Source organism: Schistocerca piceifrons, chromosome X, assembly GCF_021461385.2.
Source record: "Schistocerca piceifrons isolate TAMUIC-IGC-003096 chromosome X, iqSchPice1.1, whole genome shotgun sequence".
Lineage (NCBI taxonomy): Eukaryota > Metazoa > Arthropoda > Insecta > Orthoptera > Acrididae > Schistocerca > Schistocerca piceifrons.
In genome coordinates, this window is record NC_060149.1 from 723,560,118 (window position 1) to 723,583,615 (window position 23,498).

A 23,498-nucleotide genomic window follows, 5' to 3' on the forward strand; every position below is an offset into this window, starting at 1 on the left:
CTCCAGCAGGTGTCTTAGGCCTTATCCAAATCGAAGAACACGGCCACAGTCTGGGATTTCCACGGAAAACCATTCATGACATGCGTGGGCAAAGTCAAGAGACTGTCAACTAAAGAATGTTCAAAATGGCTCTGAGCACTATGCGACTTAACTTCTGAGGTCATCAGTCGCCTAGAACTTAGAACTAATTAAACCTAACTAACCTAAGGACATCAGACACATCCATGCCCGAGGCAGGATTCAAACCTGCGACCGTAGCGGTCACTCGGCTCCAGACTGTAGCGCCTAGAACCGCACGGCCACTCCGGCCGGCACTGCAGAATGTTTCACCCGAAATCCACACTATGCATTCGTGAGTAAATGGCGACATTCGAGCCACCACACCAGCCAAGCATGAATCATACGTTCCATCAGATTGCAAACGCAGCTGCTAAGAGAGATGGGGCGGTAGCTAGAAGGAAGATTTCTGTCCTTACCGGGCTTATTTATGGGTATGACTGTGGCTTCACGCCAGCGTCCAGGAACTGTGCCCTCAGCCCAGATGCGGTTGTATGTGTTAAGCAGAAAAAGCTTGCCCGCAAGAGAGAGGTGCTGCAACATTTGAATGCGGATAGCGTCTGGCCCTGGGGCAGAGGCCCGGGATGAACTGAGAGCATGATCTAGCTCCCTCATAGTGAAGGCGGCATTGTAGCACTCACGATTCGGAGAAAAGCAGGGTATCGCCTGAGCCTCCTCCACTCGTTTCCTATAGATAACGACAGGGTGATAGTAGATAAAGCTCGAAACTTCCGCAAAAATGGCGGCCCAAGATGTTGGAGATAGCAACAGGATACACGATGACATAGGCACCTACTGTCAGGCAGGAAATGGGGGAATGGATCTTGGTTCCAGAGAGCCGTCGGAGGCTGACCCACACAACAGAGGAAGGTTCAAAATGGCTCTGAGCACTATGGGACTTAACATCCGAGGTCATCAGTCCCCTCGAACTTAGAACTACTTAAACCTAACTAACCTAAGGACATCACGCACATCCATGCTCGAGGCAGGATTCGAACCGGCGGCCGTAGCAGCCGCGCGGTTCCGGACTGAAGCGCCGAGAACCGCTCGGCCACCTCGGCCGGCCAGAGGAAGGTGTGGAACTGTTAAAAGAACTAGTGAACGAAATCCAACTATCTCTTTTGCTATCCCGAAGAACTCAACGACACTTTGCACACATCTGTTTATAATGAAAGCAGTTTTCCAGCGTAGGTTGGAGGTTAAACACACGGAGAGCACGTCTCCGTGCGCGAATTGCGTCGCGGCACGCCTCAGTCCACCAAGGGACTGGGACACGACGTGGTAAAGAGGAAGTGCGAGGAATGGAACGTTCTGCAGCAGTAAGGATAACGTTTGTGTAATAGTCCACCTAGTCATCACAACTGAGGAAATCTTGTTACATGGAAGTTGCCAGGGAGGAGTACAGCTGCCAGTCAAACTTAGTAAGCCACCATTTGGGCATGCATGGGGATGGGGTAGGAGTCAGCAGACGGAGAGCACACGGGAAATGGTCGCTCAAGTTGGCGTCAGAAAGAACGGACCACTCACGACAATGGGCAAGCTGGGCAGCGCAAAAGGATAGGTCCAAATGGGAATAGGTGTGCAAGGAGTTGGAAAGGAAAGTGGGTGCTCCAGTGTTAAGGCAGAAGAGGTTGAGTTGGTTAAGAATGTTGGCCAAGAGGGCACCTCTCTGGTAGGTCCTGGGTGAACCCCAAAGGGGATGATGCACACTAAAGTCACCGAGTAGCAAAAACGGTAGTTAGCTGCCCAATAAGCTGAAGGAAGTCTGCCCTCGTGACATCGAAGGACAGAGATACATAAATGGCACAGAGGGAGAAAGTCAGGTGGGGACGGCGCAGGCGAACGGCAACAGCTTGAAGACGGGTAGTCAGGGAGTTGGGTTGGCTATAAAGGTCATCCCGTATGAGCAGCGTGACGCCCCCATGAGATGGGCTGCCAACACCAGGGGGAAGGTCAAAACGAATAAGTATGTAATGTGGAAGCTCAAAGCGGTCTTGAAGGCGCAATTTTGTTTCCTGAAGGCATAGTACGAGGGGATGCTGCGATGCTAGAAGCAGCCATAAATCCTCTTTGTGGGACCGAAGTCCGCAACGTTCCATTGGAGGACAGTCATGCGGAGGAAGAGATGTATGGGGTGTCAACTCAAGTGTCCGCTGAGGGCAGCCGGTGGAAAGTCGCTACTATAGGGCACATAAGCAGGAGGATCCTGCTCCATGGGGTCCATACAAGCATCGGCGTGCTCGTGCGGTTGGTCGGTGGAGTCCGACGCCGAGAAACGGTTGGTGGTGCGCACCAGCGAGACAGAGGCCGGCCGAACTATGCGACCACGTGGCGACACCGTCAAGCAGGATCTTCGAGTTGGTGAAGGGGAAGACCGCTTGTCTTTAGCGGACTTCCTCGAGCCCTTCTGCTTAGAGGGAGACTTGGGTGTTGTTTGGCTGGAGGGACAGAGGAAGTCTTCTCGAGAGTCCTACTCCTGGCCTTTCCTGCCTGCCTGTTGCGTAGTGGGTAGCTTCGCCCCTTGAGGTGAGAGTTAGACAGTTTGTTGCACAGTGGGACGGGGGGACGGTGATGCTACCTTGACACTGGGCGACTTCACAACCTCAGAGCCAAATTTGAGGTCGAATGTATGTGTAGCCATGTCCTTCATGGAGCGAGGGTAACAAGAACTAAACTGTAAGTGCCAGGCGGAAGAACACAGGCTTTGCGACTAGCCAGTAACTTGCGAGCTACTGGGTAAGGCACTTTTTCCTTTACCCAAATCTCTAGAACAGCCTGCTCATAGAGATACACGGGACAATCCCGGGAGGAGGCGGCGTCGCCGCCACTGCAGTTTATACAGCGGGGAGGAGGAGGCAGACATTCGCCCTCGTGTGCATCCCTGCCACAGGTTACGCATTTAGCCAGGTGTCGACAAGACGTTCTAATGTGATTGAACCGATGACACTGCTTTAACCTTGGACGGCAGCACCACCCTATGAAAGGTGAGGAAAATAGTGGCACCATGGACGAATCGACCTTTGTCATGACACGATGAACGGCAATGACACCCTGATCAGATAGGTAAGATAGTATTTCAGCCTCGGTTAGACCGTCAGGCAGCCTGGTGTAAATTACACCACGGGAAGAATTCAAAGTTCTACGTGCCTCGACTGTAGCGCCTAGAACCGCTCGACCACACCGGCCGGCTTTTGCTATGTATTATCCATCATGTACATACCTACATTCAAACTCCGTAACTCGCCGTATGGAGCACAAAGGGGTACTTTTTACGGAAAACTTGTTAAAGTTCCCCCTAATTCAGCTCTAAGGTTGGGCATGGAAAGATTAACAGCTGATATGCGTCCGTGAAAGCTATCAAGATTAAGATTTTAGCTTCACAAATCTTAGTGGTACGTACTGGTCTAAAGAATATTTGTACATTCTCCTCATAAAATGAGTTACGCAATTTTTTTCAGTAAACCGACTGCTGTTACCTAGTGTCAATCAAATACACGCAACTGTTTTACTTACAGCTGAGTCTATGTGAACATTTCATGAATAATGCACAAGCCAATAATAATTGGTCATTTTCAAAATATTTATTAACAATAGGTATTGGACATGGAGAAATGTTCAATACGAGTTGTTGGCTTTGACCAGTGACAAAGAAGACATGTAACAAATACCATAAGCAATATGGTGACTGTAATGTGAAGTTACTGGCAATTTTTTCAACTGGGCTAAGCTACAGATTAGTCTGGCACTACAACCAAGTTTCTTTTTAGTTCAACATTCGTTGGCTTAACCAACTCACAACCATACTGCCACCTTCCAAACCAATCTAGACAGCAGGCAAAGTTACAGATCTATCTGTCACCACAACCAGTTTTTTTTTTTTTTTTCATACTTGTTGAATTCGATAACAAACTACAGAACTGTGAATACATACATTAAAAGCTGACGACTCATCTAAAACCTTCCTGTTGACCGATGATTATCTATGTTTCAACAAGTAAGTTCCTGCAGCTGTAGTAAATTATTTACAATAACTAAAATAAAAATTTATACAATACCATCAGGACTCCGAGTGACCACCAGTCAGCTGCAAATGAATGCCCCTTTCGATTGACAACTTCTGGAGCCATATACTCCACTGTTCCACAGAAAGAGTATGCTTTTTGGTCATCAAGAGGAAGTTTACTCAGCCCAAAGTCGGTCAGTGATATGTGTCCATCTGCATCCAACAATATGCTGAAAAATATTCACTATTAATTATGACAGGATATGCACACTTTTATTTGAAGCTTTAAACACTGGCTGCTAGCACTTACTTCTCTGGTTTTAGATCCCGATAAATTATCCCTAAGCTATGGATGTGGTCCAGTGCAAGAGCTAATTCTGCTAAATAAAATTTGACATCTTCTTCTGTGAACATCACCTACAAAGAGGGACATATAATATTATTGCTTCTAAAATGTACATTTTAATTTGTATAAGAAAATACTACGTTTTATGAGGCAGGAAAAGAGACAAAAAGCAGACCTCTTTAGACAGTCTAGTGAAAAGATCTCCCCCTCTCAGGAAGTCCAAAATCAGGTACAGTTTTCCTTCGGTCTGAAATGCATAATGCAGTCTAACAATAAAAGGATGACGTACATCCACAAGTATGTTCCTTTCAGTTTTTGTGCGCATGCGGTCCCTCACTAGAAACAAAGAAAGATAGAAAGAAAGAAAAAAAAATTAATAGAAACTTTTTGTTTTGCTGTTCTGCCATTTTTTTCTGAAACTGGACTGATTAAACCAGGTTACCTTTCAATGTTGCTTTCTTTAGTACTTTCATTGCATAAAGAGTTCCAGTGTCTTTTCCAACAACTTTCCTGACAAGGAACACCTGCAAAAAAAATCACCCATAGTAGTTTTATAGCATAACCATGTAGGACACTTTGGGGTGAATGATTAGCTGAGATATAAATGTATCTAATATCTTAGTTGTTAAATTGTGACAGTAAGGGTGATAATATTTCAGACACTGTTCAAAGAGAAGTTGTTATATTTCTAAATAGAAAACTACTGAATTTACTATATTCTTTGTGGATGGTAAACTGCAACTGTGATTTCTATTGGCACAGTATACAACCTTTCACAGTTTCTTAATTTATAATGCAATTTATTTTCTGTACCATTGGCAAGTTTTCAAGCTACAAATGTCCCTGTAACAATTCTACCTGACAATGAACCTGCAATGGCTTGAAACCTAGTTATTAATACAAAAAATAAATTACATCGCAGCTAAATATGTAATAAAATAAATAAATAAAACAGCGGCTGACTGTGTATTTACCCAAATATATTACCAAAGAAGGCTACTAACTCAAAAATAGACTTTAATACAAACACACATCATCACTCTGAACCAAAAGAAAGTTTAAACATAAGAGGCATTTGGTTCACCACAGGAAGTACCTTTCCAAACGATCCTTGTCCAAGGACTTTCAGGAGCTCAAACTGACTGGGGTCGGCTTTCTCGTGGCCTTCTTTTACTACTTCCTTCAACTCAAACTCGTGAGTTTCTCCATTATCATTTTCTCTGCTATTGTGCTGGTTTTGATTTTCTTGTGTATTATGGTTCTGGAATAGAACACAACGTCAATGAAAGCAGTGTTTTGCTGGAGTTACGCAGTATTGGTAAATTTACGATAGCAAAGACATACACATAAGAACTGCCAGTATAAAAAACTCGGGAACACTCTTAATCTATTGGACGATTTATCAACATGTCTTTGTACAGAAAAACATTCTCACAAGTGATTGCCACAATTAGCACAGCTGTCTATTACGAAGGTGTAAACAGTTGTAAGCACGGTATGTTGTGGTACTTTAAAGTTAAGTAGTAGGGCGCACAACATAGATCTAGATAATCAGTCATTAGTTGCTGCTAATGTTTATTCTATTTGTTATATGACGCAATATTAGACTAACAAGCATGTAATCTTAATACTACTAATACAATTACAGTACATTTGACTTATTAGTACTACAGGAGTAAGATTTGTAATGATTAATTTGCAAAACTAATTATGTCGGTAAACAATGATTAGAACGCAGTTCGATGTTTCCAACATTTTGTACAGAACGCAGATGCAGTAATCATCCAGTCACTTCATATAATTAAGGAAAATATGAAATGGTGGAGAGATTTCGGAAATAAATATCGAAAATATTACATCTAACACAGAACTGTCTCCAATAGGTGTGTTCACACGTGCCTAAATATAGAGACATCTGAGTAATGTTAGTGATTACTAAATACTCGATGAAACATCATGCGGCTATTGTCTTCAAGCGATTGTAGTACTGGAGCGTTGCGCAAAGGTGTGGCCGTTACAAAAAGTTCGTTCCGTCTTGTGCAACAGTGCGGAAGGAAACCAAACAACGCATCAAGGGCCCTGTTACAGTTGTTTTCTCGGAATACGTGTCACAACAGTGAGAGATGCTAGCGGAGATAGGCTACGAAACCTGTGTTGCAGCCTGGATTATAAAAGCAACATTAGTGTTTCATATTTTTTTTAAGTTTTCATTCGATTCCATCAGATTATTTTGCATCAAACTGTATCCTAGATTTCTCCTTTCGCGGAAGCGTTTAGAGACCCACGCACGACTATTTTGATTGTCCCCAACGAGTGCGGTAAGGTTTCACGGCAGTATCAGATAATAAATTAAATGCTTTGTTTATCACGTATATTAAGGGCACGATGATGGGTTTTTTATTTTATTGTTTTTTCGCGCGTTATTTTTCTGTTAAACAAAAGGAAAACGATTTACCATTGTGAGAAGACAAATTTTAACCGTTTTGCAGATGACACAAGCGTAGGAATGAGAGTAGTATTATTCGCAGTCCCCTTTACTGGAAAGGCAGATCATGAAGTACTTCACAGTAAAATACAAGGTTGTAACATCCTCTTTTATTTCGTCAATGGTTCACGACATCGAAACGAGGTTTCCGACAAATGGAAAGGTAGAAAATTTCAATGACTTACGAGAAACCCCAAAGGCAGTCACACATTTTTTCCTTTAGGAATGGTCAGTTTCCTGAACGATTAAAGTACTCACAAGGGAACCTCCCCATCGCACCCCCCTCAGATTTAGTTATAAGTTGCCACAGTGGATAGGCCTTGAAAACTGAACACAGATCAATCGAAAAAACAGGAAGAAGTTGTGTGGAACTATGAAAAAAATAAGCAAAATTAACAAACTGAGTAGCCCATACGCAAGATAGGCAACATGAAGGACAGTGTGAGCCCAGGAGCGCCGTGGTCCCGTGGTTAGCGTGAGCAGCTGCGGAACGAGAGGTCCTTGGTTCAAGTGTTCCCTCGAGTGAAAAATTTACCTTCTTTATTTTCGCAAAGTTATGATCTGTCCGTTCGTTCATTGACGTCTCTGTTCACTGTAATTAGTTTAGTGTCTGCGTTTTGCGACCGCACCGCAAAATAGTGCGATTAGTAGACGAAAGGACGTGCCTCTCCAATGGGAACCGAAAACATTTGATCGCAAGGTCATAGGTCAAACGACCCTTCCACAGGAAAACACGTCTGACATATTATATACGACACTAGTGACGGCATATGCGTCACATGACAGGAATATATTGTCGACCCACCTAACTTGTACACTTGGCGAATGGGTAAAAAGATTCTTCTACCTTGGCCGATTTAGGTTTTCTTATGGTTGTGATAACCACTCCCAAAAAAAGTGATGAAAATATAAGAGTGTCACATAAACTGCAACAAATGAATGCAACAGTTTCACAGTCGCACAGTTTTCCCTGTGCTCTGTCAAAACATATGTTTTTAACGTTTTCAAATTTTTCCGTGTGTAGACCGTCAAATCCTGCATATCTCCAAGCAAATCTGAACATGTCATGGAATTTTGGAGAGCGAAGTTGATTATGTGTGAGTGCCTGAACTTTGATAATTGTCTGAAAATAAAAAATTAAACTTTTTACTCGTGGGAAGACTTGAACCAACGACCTCTCATTACGCAGCAGCTCACGCTAACCACGGAACCACGGCGCTCCTGAGCTCACATTCTCCTTGATGTTGCGTATCTTGCGCATGGACTACTCAGTTTGTATATTTTGCTTATTTTTTTCATAGTTCCACACAACTTCTTCCTGTTTTCTCGATTTATCTGTGTTCAGTTTTTCAAGGCCTATCCACTGTGTCAACTTATAACTAAATCTGAGGGGGGTGCGATGGGGAGGTTCCCTCGTCAGTAGTAAAGCCGATTTATAAAAAGGGAGAAAGAGATAATGTACACAGTTTTAGAGATATCACTATGTCATCAGTGTTCAAATGGCTCTTAGAACTATGAGACTTAACATCTGTGGTCATCAGTCCCCTAGAACTTAGAACTACTTAAACCTAACTAACCTAAGGACATCACACATATCCATGCCCGAGGCAGGATTCGAACCTGCGACCGTAGCGGTCGCGCGGTTCCAGACCGAAGCGCCTAGAACCGCTCTGCCACAACGGCCGGGGCCATCAGTGTTTGCTAAAGTTATTGAAAAGGCTGTATATGTAATGATAATTGATTATTTTGTATCACACAATTTGCTATCAAATGTACAGTTCTGTTTTAGAAGTTTGGGTGGATCTTTCCATTCTAAAAGAATATTTTTGGCTCAGAAACGGGCGGTTCGGGCAATAAGTGGTGTAAGTTCACGAACCTCTTGTCGACCCCCTGTTCATTAGTCTGGGTATTCTGACATTAGCTTCTCAATATACATATTCCTTACTGTCATTTCTTGTTAACAATATTAGCTTATTCCCAAGAATAAGCAGCTTTCACTTTCACTCTGCAGAAATCAAACCTGCATTTCGATCAGACTTCTTTAACTCTTGTGCAGAAAGGTGTACAGTATCCAGCTGCATCCATTTTCAATAAGCTACCACTAGAATTCAAAAATCTTAGCAGTAATCCACGCGCTTTCAGATCGAAACTGAAGAGTTTCCTCATGTGTCACTCCTATTTTGTCGAGGAGTTCCTTGAAAAATTAAGCCGATTCTTGTTGTATTGTTGATTACGTTTACTTAAACTTATGGTTTGACTTTTTTGCGTTCATAAGAATTTTATTTGTATCTGTTATTGCTTTTATGTTGTAATTTCATGTACTGACACGTTCCATGACCTTGGAGATTTGTTCCTCAATTTGGTCCAACGGAACTTGACGTGTAAATAAAAATAAAATAACAGGGTTCAATTTCGGGCCCATTCCTATAACTTATGTTGGTGAATAAACTCCCACTCATCATTCAGCACACAGAATTGGTACTTTTTGTAAACAATACTACTGCTATAGTAAGTCCCACTGGAGAGAAAGAAACCGAAGAATTTGTTAATGACTTTTTATTGTTAATGACTTTTTATTCAGTGGTTCTCTGAAATCGGATGCGCTCCCAATTTTGAAAAAAAAATGTATTCCATTCTGTACAAAAAAAGGGTCATTCGAACAATTTATGTAGCACAAGAACAGAGGTCAGCAAATACGGTGGGCTGCTCCAAAGTGCTGGATGCACATGGTGATGAGAACTTGAACTGGTTCAAATGGCTCTGAGCACTATGGGACTTAACATCTATAGTCATCAGTCCCCTAGAACTTAGAACTACTTAAACCTAACTAACCTAAGGACATCACACATATCCATGCCCGAGGCAGGATTCGAACCTGCGACCGTAGCAGTCGCGCGGCTCCGGACTGAGCTAGAACCGCTAGACCACCGCGTCCGGCACTTGAACTGGAAGAATCATATTGTTGAGCTTCTCGAACAATAAAGTTCAGCTAATTTTGTTCTTCGTGTAATTACTAGTCTTGGAAACAAAATTATCCAACGGCCTGACATATTTTGTTGAACTCAATGATGTCTTACAGAATAATTATATGGGGTAACTCACCAGTCAGAAAGATAGTATTGACTGTACAAAAGCGAGCAGTAAGAATACTATAGAATATGCCTCTGGAAGGTGAGATATCTACTAGTACTGGGTTGAAAAAGTAGCATTTAAGACTGATACAGCCCCTGTATCTTCATTATTTCTGTTATGAATAACCTGAACGACGAGAAACACAAACTACTGTTTTTTTCCTTCAGATACTAATAGTCGTTAGGCCGTTCGTTTGATGATTACGTGATAATCTCAATTTATCACCTCCGACTGCAGCAAGCTGCTGACAGAGCCGTATCTAGAAATCGTGGTGCTCTGAGTCTTCCTTCAATCCACTAACAAAAGGACCATACGTAATTCCTCTCTTCGATCGGAATCATACGGACAGGTACAACTAGGACTTCAACATAAGTGAACAGGTAGAGACTACTCTCAACCGTTTTTCGAGAAAACTGAGTTTAAAAATTTTAGGGGTGCTTACATACTTTATATGGTCGCTAGCATGGAAGGAGCCCGCAGCTGAGCGAGTAAGCGGTTAGTTACGCAACCGTGAGGTACCCGGATCGAATGTGACTTCTGGTATTTTGTTTTTCCCTTTCCCACATCATTCTGGCAACGAGCAGTATTAAAGGAACCCGTCCCAAATGTGCTCCGCTGGTGCAGCCTTGCAACGTTTATTTTTACAGGCAGGCGACGAACCTCATAAAATTACTGCAAAATTGCGCGTACATCATCGGACAGAATGGAGATAGCTTCTAGAGAAGACAGCATAGATATTCTGTCAATATTATATCGTCAGTCGTCTATATCAATATTCCGTGCGTGGTACGCCCTTATGTCGTGTAATGACCCAGAACCGTTTATAAAAGTAAATCACTTTTTTTTTTTTGCAATAAGCACATTGAAAAATCATGCTCATGCAAAAACTCTGGGTCCATCACGCGTGGTGTATGTCGCAACAGCTATTGCTGTCGGTGTTTGTTTCTACGATCAGTATTACCCTAATTCGTGCAGTCCTCCATAGGTTACATATTACATTTGTCACAAATGTACATGCAATAATACAAATCAATTGCCTATACTTATTTGATTGAAAGTTCTCATATATTCCTTTTTTATTTTCAAACAACTTAGTAAGAAATTTTCTTCTTCTTTTCTGAGGATGACTTTACGTAAATAGTACATGAATCATTTAATACTGATAATCTGCACAGTCATAAGAAATATGTTAGAATCACGTGGGAATGAAAAAAAAGTACCAACAACGAGATTCGACCCCGAGACCTCGCGCTTATGAAACTATGCGCTTACACGTTCCAGCTGCGGGCTTCTTAAATATTTACGCTAATTGAAAATGTGTAGGCATGCCTAAAATTTTCACACTATTTTCTCGACAACGGTTGAAATGTTCCTATTTACACATGGTGAAGTGCTACACACCCCGTCAATATGGATCATATCGGTGACGAGAAGTTCGTGCGGTCCCCTTGTAAGACTGAAGCACATGTGAACTGGCATTCAATACCGCATGTTGACAGCGGTCCCAGGTACACACTGAAGCGTGCTCAAAAGCTAGTAATTCTAGTGATGCTTGTCATCGTATACACGTTCGTCGCTTCAGAGTTCAAACAAAGGCTTATAAAGCGACAGTACAGCCGGTATCGCATGAGAAGAACTAAAGACAAGTTTGGAAACACCAGATGTTGCAATCTCACAACCCCGCCTCTAGGGCCAATAAGGCCGCAGGAACAGTCTGGCGGCAACGAAGTTTCAAGAGCGTCATTCCAACTCGCCCGGAGGACACCGACTGGTGTTGCCAGTTTTGTAGTAGGAATAGAATACTAAGTTTACGATTATTATGTCGTGCACGGAGTATGCAGCGTATTTTTTCTTCTTTTTAGTGGTTACGTAAGGCCCGTACGATTAGTATTGAAACTTATCAACGCCATCCACGTGTAGGGTACTAGATATCTGTTTTGATTGTTTCATGATCTTCGGATACCAGCGAACCTTCATCTTAGTGAGCCTGGTGAAAGAAGGAACATCATGCTTTGAGTGCGATCGTAAATGTATATAGATGTATTTTTTCTGGTTTTACAGAAGATATTTTCAAATTTGGGTTTATTACGGGTAGGTGAAGCAACGCAGAACAAAATCTTTCCATGGTGTGTTTCATACGATTCCTAGTGTCCATAGAACAAATATAGTTTTGGCTCTCGTTACAAAAACGTGTTGCCTGAAATGTAATTTTATGTGCCTAATACAAACAAAATTAGTAGTTTGGAGAAATTTTCAGTTTCAGGAATCTTCTGGTCAGTGGAGGAGCTGTTTAACTCGCCGATTACTCTCCACATTTTGCTAACACTGTCAACAAATATTTATTTTTCTTGCTCCTTTGTTCGTCATCGGCGCAGGGTCGGCATTGTTAGAAGGATTTTACGGGGTGGCCAGATGCCCTTCCTGTCGCTACCCCGTTACCCCCGGGACGGAATGTGTGTTCCCCGACAGTTTGCGTGTAGTGTTATTGCCCCTGTAGTTAGAAGCATTTCAAAACAACAATACCTTTGCTTGTCGTCAGCAAGCGTCAGTACGTGTACGAAAAAGAAAATTATTCTGCTTCGAATCTTGATTACTGTGTGCACTACTGAGTTTTGATCGTTTGTGTGTGATCTTATAGCATACAGTTTTGTTTTTCATGTAAGAATAACTGGTAAGAAAGTGTATTCGGGCGGAAACCGTACGAAAACATCGTATCCAACGCGGCGTCGAATCAATATGTTATCAAAGCGTCCAAAGAACAGACATGAGGCGGAGAGCTGTTCGAAAGGAGTCAGTGACTGCTACGAAATTGAAAGGTAGTGACCAGACTTTTGATGTGAATTACGGATTCAGCTATAGGATTACGAATTAGCTTGCCGTTTTCTCTAATACTTCTTAACACGTAAAATGTAAAACGTGCATTGAGCCCGTCTCACACGGAGCAAGGTTCGCCGGAAGTTTGCGAGATGGCGTGCATGCCTGCCGGCTTGCAGGGAAAGGAGCCGGCTATCTTCCATGCCGAAGCTCTCCCACGGTACAAGATCGGCAGCTAGTTGTGTTGTGGTCGGCTGCATGTTGTATCGAACGGAAATGGCTGCTTCAGGTACAGATGTTCAGAGCAAACTGGCGTTATTAGCTGTTTTGGTGCTACACGATGCAGAAATCATGCTAATGAGAAAAGAAGAAAGAAAGAATGGAGGAAAAACTGTATTAAGAGGAGAAACGCTGAAAAAGGTGTGCTCTCCATGCTTCATAAAGAGTTGAGGTTAGTTCGCATAACACCTACTTTTGTTTGAAAAGTATCACCATTTCATTACTGTTTGACTTTATAAATATACCAATAATGACTGTTATATACGACTATTTTATAGGATAGAAGATCGTACACCCTTTGCAAATTTTATACGAATGGATGTATTGGTATTTGAAGAACTGCTTTGTATGATTGTGCCTCTGATTCAGAAGAAAGACAGGGTGATGCGTCAGGCAATTACGGCGTACTCCACTTTAAATTGAGTACGTAAATTGTGCATTTTGCTATAGCACTTCTTGCTCGTCGTATATGGTCGAACAAGACACACGGCACTTGCAACTCTTTCGAGTGCTTCTGCACGCAAGTGTTTATTATAATAGTTTGCGCTTTTCACGACGTACAGACACTGTTCTTCCCTATAAGTACATATTAATGCTTCAATTGCTTCCTTGGACCACTGCGGTGCCATTATTTAATAATTAAAAGAACTTCCTACCGCACCTCACAACAGCAGAAAAGCGACTATCAACAAAGGCTTCCCGCCCAAGCTTTCCGCGTCTGACGTCAGAAACGAAACGTCTCATGACTGGCCAACGCAGGTAGCACGCAGGGAACCTTACAAGAAAAATAGCACCGGACCTACCCTGGAAATCTTACAAGGTTCCCAGAAAAGTAGCCCGCTAGCAGACGACGGAGCCCGCAAGGTAACCGTCGCGCGAGCCAGCAAGGAAACTTACAGCGAATCTTGCTCCGTGTGAGACGGGCTTTACAGACATCACGTTACAAGAACGAAGTCCTCTAGGCTTAGCCATCACAATAATTATTGCTTGTCCAAACCGCCAAGATGCAGTTATACTAAGTTTGTACGGAACGCATATGAAATCAACCGTCGGGAGAGCTAAACGGAATTTTACGTTTTGTACGTTCATGGAATTGCCACGACCGATATTTCACTCGTTCTGTGATAAACTAGTGGATATGATTTCCATCACAACGGCAACAGTACGACAGGCTAGTCCAAGTAAAGCAGATTAATGGGAAGCAAAATGTTTTCATTTGTTCATGACTAATGCATTTCTAAACTTCATACGCGTTTTTTCTCGAAATCTGATGTTTCAAAACGGCACACAGCCTAACCAACAATTTTCAGCCTTTTTATTTGATAATTTGACCACAACTTTGAAATAACATTCGAAAGTAAACTTCGTAGGGGATTTTCAATTGGTTAATTTAAACAACATTTATTAATAAATGACCGTCGTTTTTTGTGAATACTGATCAACTTCATTTAAACACTTGGCAATTACACAAAGATCAGTATTTCTAAGATCGATTACGTGGTTCACTTCCTACACTCTTGTAGATCACATAGATTTGTTTTCAGGTTCAAACTGGCATCAGTCCTAGTGCGTGCAGCAGATAGCCTCAAATTCAAACATGCCTCTGGAGAATTGTTGCAGTGTCGCCATTTTGTAATATTTTGTGACAGAAATTGTTTGTAATATTCTGAAATATATGCTGAATACATACCCCAAGTATTATTTCTCTGTCACCTTTCGTTCTGTCAAAACAAAATTAAATAGAAATAAATATAAAAATAAATTCAAGGAAACGCTTCTCTTAAGCCGTTGCCCCTTAACAAGCACGGCCATTCATGCGGGTACCTTGTCAACAAGTACACTGAATCAAATATCGCCCAGGCTCAGTTGTGGTTTTTCTATCGATTGGGCAGAAGACATTACAATTTAGACAATCTCTTCTTTGTAATTAGAACCAAAACGATTTTTTTTCTGTTGGCACACAGCATCACGTGTAACATTTTGTCAGAGCGAATCCACCAATAAAACACAAAAGGTATTGCGCCACTTGCATATCTGCTAAGGTATGCGAGCTTACGTTCATGAGGACAAGAGGATGCAAGAATAAGCCTTATGAAACAGAGAACCTTTCTGTAAAATACAATATCACAAAAACTCAAAAGGACGCCCATCGAAAGCGCATATCTTTGCACGTCTGTGAAATCAGTGTTCCTCCTACGACGCGATGTAATTTTCAACTCGTCCCAAGCATGCTGAATCGGCTTCATGTCAGCATATAGCGCAAGCCATTCTATTCGATTAATTTCTGCTTCCGCGAGAAAGGTGTTCACGAGATGGTCGCTGCATGCTCCTGCACTATCGTCTCTAAAGACAAACATCACTGAAATGTTGGCTGTCGGGCTGGACAGCAGACTGTAGGATACTGTCCTGACGCTGCACAGCTCCCTAATTACCCCCGATATAGCTTACAGGCGTCCTATTTCCACCTCCCTGCTGGACCTGTCTGAAAGCATGCTCGAGATGTGCACTGATACCTAGCCGTTTCCGCACTCTGCTACGACGAAACTGATCCAGGTTTCGTTCCAGATGTTCCACTGATCACGTCCTTCGCGCATCACGATACTGCACGGTTTGTACTGTTGTTCCTCGTGGGCGTGGAGGCCAAATTTATCGTATGGTGACGGTTGGGTACTGCCTTGGTCGACACAGCTTTCCCAGTTACCTCAAAAAAGGCAACTCTCAGTTCTTGAGCAGTCTTCGCGGGATACCTGCGACTTATAATTTGCATATGGTGGCGTTGACCGCTGGCGTCCACGAGGCAGGTATCCGGTGGTTTGTCTCATGATAGCATCTGAATGTTCGAATTACGTCTATGTGGCAAAGGTCAATTTGGCTGGCTCCTTCCCATATTGCAAGCCTTCTCGCCGTAAAGAGACAATGCGCGCATGGTGTAATCCTGAAATGAGCCATCCAGCCATGCTGACAGACTGAACACTGCGCACAAGCCGCTCTGTCCCGCTCACCAGTGGAGACGACTGCACTTCAGTGGGAATACAGGGGTCACATAGGTAAACCGGGTAGAGATTTCTGTGGTCGAAACGGTACTGAGGAAGTTTCAGATTTAAAAAAGGGAGGAAAGAAAAAACACCAACTGTACACGTCATGCGAGTTTTACATAACTTTTTAACAGCTTCTATTATTACATGTGGAAAGACAGAACGCCAAGAGACCATTATTTTGCTCTATGGTAAGTACTGGAGACCCTATTTTTCCACCTGCCTATATATTAAGGCAACTACGCGTTTTTGCGGAATGTGTTATTTTTTTACGGAATTTTATAGTTCGCGGGCAGTAGGGTACTGTGATAAACATTTCGCAGAAAAAGCTGTTGTGTTTTCTTATAATGTGATGTTGTCCATAATGTTCTACAAATGAGCCATTAACATTTTGTTGTCCGACGACACCACAGTGGTGTCGTGCGCGAAATAGCAGTCAACGGCCGGCGACGCCACAGTGGTGTCGTGTGCACAGTATCGTTCAGTGGCCGGCGACACCACAGTGGTAGCGTGAGCATAGTATCGCACAGTGACCGGTGACAGCACTTTCTTCATTCTGTTAGTGTCTTGTTAAGGTAACAATAAGTTACACACACACACGTCATCAACTTTGTTTACACACGTCAGCAACTTAGTTTACACACGTCAGCAACTTAGTTTACACACGTCAGCAACTTAGTTTACACACGTCAGCAACTTAGTTTACACACGTCAGCAACTTAGTTTACACACGTCAGCAAGTTAGTTTACACACGTCAGCAAGTTAGTTTACACACGTCAGCAAGTTAGTTTACACACGTCAGCAAGTTAGTTTACACACGTCAGCAAGTTAGTTTACACACGTCAGCAAGTTAGTTTACACACGTCAGCAAGTTAGTTTACACACGTCAGCAAGTTAGTTTACACACGTCAGCAAGTTAGTTTACACACGTCAGCAAGTTAGTTTACACACGTCAGCAAGTTAGTTTACACACGTCAGCAAGTTAGTTTACACACGTCAGCAAGTTAGTTTACACACGTCAGCAAGTTAGTTTACACACGTCAGCAAGTTAGTTTACACACGTCAGCAAGTTAGTTTACACACGTCAGCAAGTTTACACACGTCAGCAAGTTTACACACGTCAACAAGTTTACACACGTCAACAAGTTTACACACGTCAACAAGTTTTTTGTTTTTATAAATCCTTGTGCATTTTCATCATGGTAGGACGAAAGAGACGATACGATTATTTACGATGAATGCGCGGACGTCTTGTGTGACGTTCCGGACGACTTGGCCGATTGGGAAGAAGACACTGAATATCAAAAAAATAAAAGTGAAGCAGAATCGCCGGAAGATAGTGAAATACGTCCAAGAAGAATTCGGCGAACGCTACGGTTGCCAACTGATTCGGATGAATCAGACGAAGAAGACAGACTATAATTTACTGAGGACCAATAATAAATTTGCTATCCGTATGGGAACTGTAAGAAAAGCAAGGATCGATGATTACTGGTCAACGAATCCGTTGATAGACACACCGATATTTCGCAAAACCATGCCCCGTAACCGATTCAGACAAATATTACAATTTTTACATTTTTCTGACAGCAATAATAAACCGAATAATGCCGACCGGATTTTCAAAGTGCAATTCGTAATTGATTATTTTTTCAAAAAGTTTAAAGAAACGTTTAATCTAAGTCAAAACATCTCAATTGATGAAGGAATGATACCGTGGCGCGGACAGTTAAAATTTAAAGTTTATAATCCGTTGAAAAGTACGAAATATCGGATGCTGTGTGATTCGAGTACGGGATACATTTCCTCATTCAAGATATATTCCGACCTGGACAACCTTCAGCAAAATATAGTGATGGAATTATTGACACCTTCTTATGGAAAGTGCCATCACCTCTACATGGGTAATTATTATAATAGTCTAGCACTTGCAGAGAAGTTACTTGAAAAGAAAATTCGAGTTTGTGGGACGATACGGAAAAACAGTGGATTCCCGGAAAAATTAAAGCGCGCAAAAGTTAATGTGTGCGAAGCTTGCCATCAACGGAAAGGTGACAAGCGGCCGGCGACAAAAGTAATCAAAAGTAATCCGAATTAGCGCTGCCGGCGCCAAGCGAATAAATTAGTACGAGACGTGCGGACGGCAAAGTGTTTATAGGAGCGCAGTTCACGTCGATAACTCCAACGCCTATCTCATGTCACATTCTGCACTGATACATAAGCTTAACTACAACTGCAAATTCTTAGTTCGAAAAGGGTATTTAAAAGACAGCATGGAAGTTTGTGAAACAAGAGGCATGAGTAACAGCTGACTATTCGACGCGCTAAATTCTGCGTATTGTTTTGCTGACGTACTGTAAAACAGTTATGAGCTATCTCGTGCCCATCGTCGATGTAACTGGCCTGCTGTGAGAACGGAAGAGTACAGTCACAGTGTATGAGAGTAATGGCTGTATTATGTATCGTCCTTATTCTCATACACGCAAGCAAAACATTATCAAGATTATCTCGTCTGTGTTATGTGCCAGAACATAATGGCTTCGTAATAACTTAAGAAGGAAACCCGTCGCGAAGCAAAATTTTTTAAAAATACATCATATCATCATCAGGTAAACGATAGAGCACTTAATCAATGAGATACCCCCACATATAATCATGTAGTTCTTATACAACAAATAATACCACCACTGCATAAATGCAACTCTATCTGGAAAAGCTGACAGTTCAGAGGACGGGCTTTTAGGTAAGCTGAACGATTTAGTTGTTCTCTGAAAATACGCTCTTGGTAAAATGAGGTGTAATGGATGTTGCCACAAGCAATGTACATTAGCGGCTCGTACTGGTATAGGAGCGTCTGTGGTAGGTATCCTACAAAGACCCTCTATGTGGTTTATCTGTCAGCTCATCTCGTTAACATTACAAAAAACCACAGCACTCAGCGTACTTAGTTCCTTTTCTTGTACGATTGAATGAGGGTTCCCGAAAGTTTTGTATTACTCTTGGCCGCGTATACTCGGTGGAAAGTTTTTGACAAAAGATGACCCCACACACAATTTTTCGAATTCCTGGAGTCTCATCCCCTCAAGAGAAATAAGATTTTATGCATTACTGCATTTTCTTACTTAAAGAGACTTACAAGAGCTAACATACTTTTTGAGTACCCTAAGTAGTCTCCTATTTAGAAAAATCAGGTTACACAATTGGCAAACGACAGGATTTGAAATTTTGAAAGCAATGTGGACATTTTAAGTAACCAAATTTCTAGCAAGCAATGGTGGTTCAGCAATTTTAAAAAAATACTAGGAAAGAAGCTGGTTTGAAAAGCACCACTGACCAGCTTATAGTAAAAACGCTGCAGCCTGGTGGCAGTAGGAACCCTCTGTTGCCCATGTCATTCGACTCAGACCTTTCTGAATACACATTGACATCAGACATTGTACATACTGAATGTTACGGTACAATACGTATCTTTTTCATGAAACGAGAGCCAGTACAGTCAACGTGCTTTTAAACTGCGGATGATTCATTAGCTAAGAGTTCATAGAACGGTGTACATGGTTAACACAGAAGCAGATTTTATCCCCGTACAGACCCATTCGATGATGTTCACTCCATATACTTGTTCTGGTCAATGGATACGATATTCAAAACTGACACTTTGTGTAAATCTTTTTAATGTGAAAAATATACAGAAACGCAGCACTAGTGTATCAGTAATGTCATAATCCTGTCCAGCACAGAGAAAAATATTTGGGTCCACGACAGCAGATGTGAAATAGTAACTGGGTGGTCATTGCCAGCTGCTGTAGGTAGTGAGAGTCTGTCCCTATTTCAATGCTGATATCGAATTATCAGTACCACAGCGGCAGTGTCACTCATACTAGATCTTGTGATTAATTGAAGCCAAAAGTTTTCAACCTATCAGCCCGCGTCTGAATGGCGTCGTAGGCTGCAAAGCACTGTATCTGCACATCAGGCGGACTCTGCATAGATCTACACATCTGTACTGGTGAACGTACAATGTTTCAGCTCCGGTAACAGGGTGCGTCATGCAACTGTGCCACATCGTCTGATCCATCGATAAATGAGTACGTTGTCGATATGCCCAAAATCGTGGAAACGGGCTTGATTATCACTGTGTAGGCCTAGCAGCCACATGATCTTATATACAACCAAAGGCGTTTCTTCTAACAGGGAATGGAGCATATGACGCAGAAAATGCAAATATCCCTCTCCTGTGAAGCGTCGTGGAAAGACGGCATGTTAATCGAGGAAGTCGCCAATAATGACCGTCCAAACGTTGAGGCTGAAAAGGTACGGACGGTTCGTCCTCCCCACGCCACGGGGATTGTGTACAGCCCACAGTTACGTATTTTGGAAGTGGTTGTCTTTCAGTGGAATGCACTGTATAGGGTGCTGCATGAAATGAATGAAATAGCCTCCAAAGTGAAAACCCTGTGTCTCCGGCCATGTCCTCTTAGTACTTTATTTGTTACTTAACAGGGGTTAAGTAATGTACTTTCCTCATACAGGCTGCCTACAACATCGTTCGGGACATCTATAGCTTTATTACACATAAAGCTATCACACATGCAGAAGAATTTTGCTTCGGCCATGAAAAGACCCAAATTTGCCTCCTGGTTAAAAATCACCCTGTACATTTTGGTGCGTCTGTGAATGCAGTCTTGAACAGTACAACTTCGATAGACAAACAACTTCCTTCCCCTGATATTCTCGTTCGGCGTGTGGTTCGTGATGGTTAATATGAGACTAACTACCAGAGTAAGCAAGAGAACCTCACTGGAACGTGGAAAGTGGCCAGACGCGAAACTTCAATCTTTAAGTACGTCTTTCCTGTTAGGCGTGCCGGGAAAGGTAATAGGGTAAGAAAAAAGTCCGGTTCAAGTCCTGGCCCAGCACACAGTTTTAATTTGTTACGAATCTTCAAAACTCGCGAAATCGCGCTCCCATCTATTCCTACTTTTCAGTAACCCATATGCCTTTTTCCATCGCTGACTAGTCTCTGCAGTTCATGTCGCTAACGCCTGTACCCGATTCTAAATCTAGTGATTAAAGACATAGTCATCACCAGTAATACGCAGGCATGAGGAGGAGAAACGACGGTGTTAAGTTCCATATCAACAGACAACTTCGTTGGTAAAATCCTAAGCTCCCCGTCGTCTCTCACGCAACGTCATCTGACACTGTTGACGGTCTCCCTTGATGTCAATCGGAGGAGATTTCACCCTTTCCCTTCTTTTTGTTCCGCACTCCTCCAGAACACGACTCTACGCAAGCACTCATCACAGTTTTACAATGCCAAAATTAATCATAATCGTAATATGATTAGTCATTCCTCGGCACTGTCAAACTGTTCAAATGCAGCTTGAGTAAAAGTCATAATTAGCCTCACTGGGTGGTTTCTTTCGAGTTTCTCCGTCAGCGTGCGCGCAGTACCGGAACTAGGGGGATCAGATGGAAATAGTAACTCGACATGCTAGTTCAGTATACCTTTGAAAAGAAAATAATGGAAACGTATTTTGATATATAGGTCAGTAAAATCGAATAATATTCCCAGTGGAGCCCCTCAGATGCCTCTGACTTGCACCTAAGATTTCGCCGTGACACACTCAGTGGTAAACTATGCATACCAAGCGTACGTGGAAGCCACACCCCTGTAAAAGACGAGGGATAGTTCTTCTGAAGACCGGCAAATGCACTGCGAGCAACAAGCCCGGCGGAAGCCGCCTCACATTCCACTACAGAGCGTCTGCTATGTTCTTTCTCTCTTGTCGGATATTGGCTGGTTACGACACTGTTATTACGATACTGTTATTAGCCTTTCGGCCAAGAGATGGGTTATCTGGGGTTTGTGGAGTTAGATACGTCATGAAGGAATTCTATCAAATAACAGAAGTATGTGGGAGCTGATGAAATCCAGGCACTGAAGGAAATATTGAAGTTAGAGCGGAGAAATAATTTGGAGAGGTGAAAGTATATAGGTCAGACAGGTATGCAGGTCAGACAGCATATGATGACTCATCCAATACTCAACAGAGGAAAGAGGAAACTCACTCGCATCCGACGCCCCGCCATTGCGATGAAGGGTGACAGTTAAGCCGTCGGCACACGGACCGTGCATCCGAACGGTGAGCGTTGAGCGTGCCGAGTTTCTGACGTCATGGCGTGGAATAGCACGTTCGGCAGTCTTTCCGAACGTGCAGAGCAATATCTGGCATGTCAGATATTCTGAGCGTGCGTCTGAGCGTTGACCAATGAGATGGCGTAACGCCACCTACGTCACACGCACGCCGTCTCCCTTCGGTACAGAGTTGTGAGGCGCCATATTGGCATTCATTTCAAGCCTATATGTATATATACCGTTCCTAGCACCAGAAAATTGAGAATCACTGCAAAACCCGTTGTTAACAGTGTGATTCGTTCCAATAAAATAATGAGCAACATCATATTCGTGGCAAAAGAATTATTGTAACTTGCGTATAATGAGAGTAGGCTATTTGAAGACAGCAACACACTGAAGATCCACCCACAACGCATTGTTCTTGGTACAATTTGTTATAATTAAATTCCAGTTAGTAACATATCTACCATTAAGGTTTTTAGCAAGTGGTAACATACTATGATTTGCAACGAAAGGTGTGATGTTGATTTAGCGTAATGATTAGCGTCACTGTCCTATATTAAGTATTTTTTTGTTGGGGCGGTGGTTCGCGTCCTGACAACCAATTTTTTTCCTTAACATTCGCCCAACACCCGATCCGTTGTAGCCAAAGCGTTAAAGATGGGAACAGCACCAGCTATCTCTGAGGACGTATAAAAACCTGTTCAAATATACTTTCGTCATCAGCTAGTGTCAAGAATAAGAAACCTCTAAGATCTTGCCTTCACCGGAGTGCTACAACTAAAACAGCGTATAAAAGCAATTAAAGTAGAGTACAATAGGAATGACCACGGCAGCTGGAAGAGGAGCTGGTCAAGGACCCCCCAGGCCCAGTCACCCTACCCTCAACCACAGTGTAAATTGAAACGTGATATCTAAGAATCAAAATCGCTTTCTCGCAGAAAACGAAGAACTAGTTCGACCGTCTGTACATCATACGCCAATATTAGAGGCGAACGATCTGGAAGATCATGCTTAGCATGGAGAACCAGGAGGGGGTATTTCACCAGAATGTGAGCTACTGTCTGCAAGGCTCCGCAACTCCAACGAGTAGTAACTTAGTACGTAATATTAAATATGGCTTAACCTGGTACGACCGTTGCGGAGGCGACATGGGACGGTGGATTTCTTCCGGGAGAAACTGAACGTCGACCGCCATAAAGCA

At 42.6% G+C, this 23,498-nt stretch overlaps 1 protein-coding gene across 5 annotated transcripts in view; it reads right to left on the reverse strand.

Annotated features, from left to right (window-relative positions):
• LOC124721332 (ribosomal protein S6 kinase 2 beta) overlaps positions 1-23,498 on the reverse strand; it is a 600,458-nt gene that overhangs the window by 44,298 nt on the left and 532,662 nt on the right. For all 5 annotated transcript variants that reach the window (XM_047246249.1, XM_047246247.1, XM_047246246.1 and 2 more), the window contains 5 exons: positions 5,503-5,667; positions 4,849-4,930; positions 4,582-4,742; positions 4,371-4,477; positions 4,113-4,290 (listed from right to left, as the gene is read on the reverse strand). In XM_047246249.1, coding sequence (XP_047102205.1) covers positions 4,113-4,290; positions 4,371-4,477; positions 4,582-4,742; positions 4,849-4,930; positions 5,503-5,667 — 693 coding nt within the window. The remainder of the gene's footprint in view (positions 1-4,112; positions 4,291-4,370; positions 4,478-4,581; positions 4,743-4,848; positions 4,931-5,502; positions 5,668-23,498) is intronic.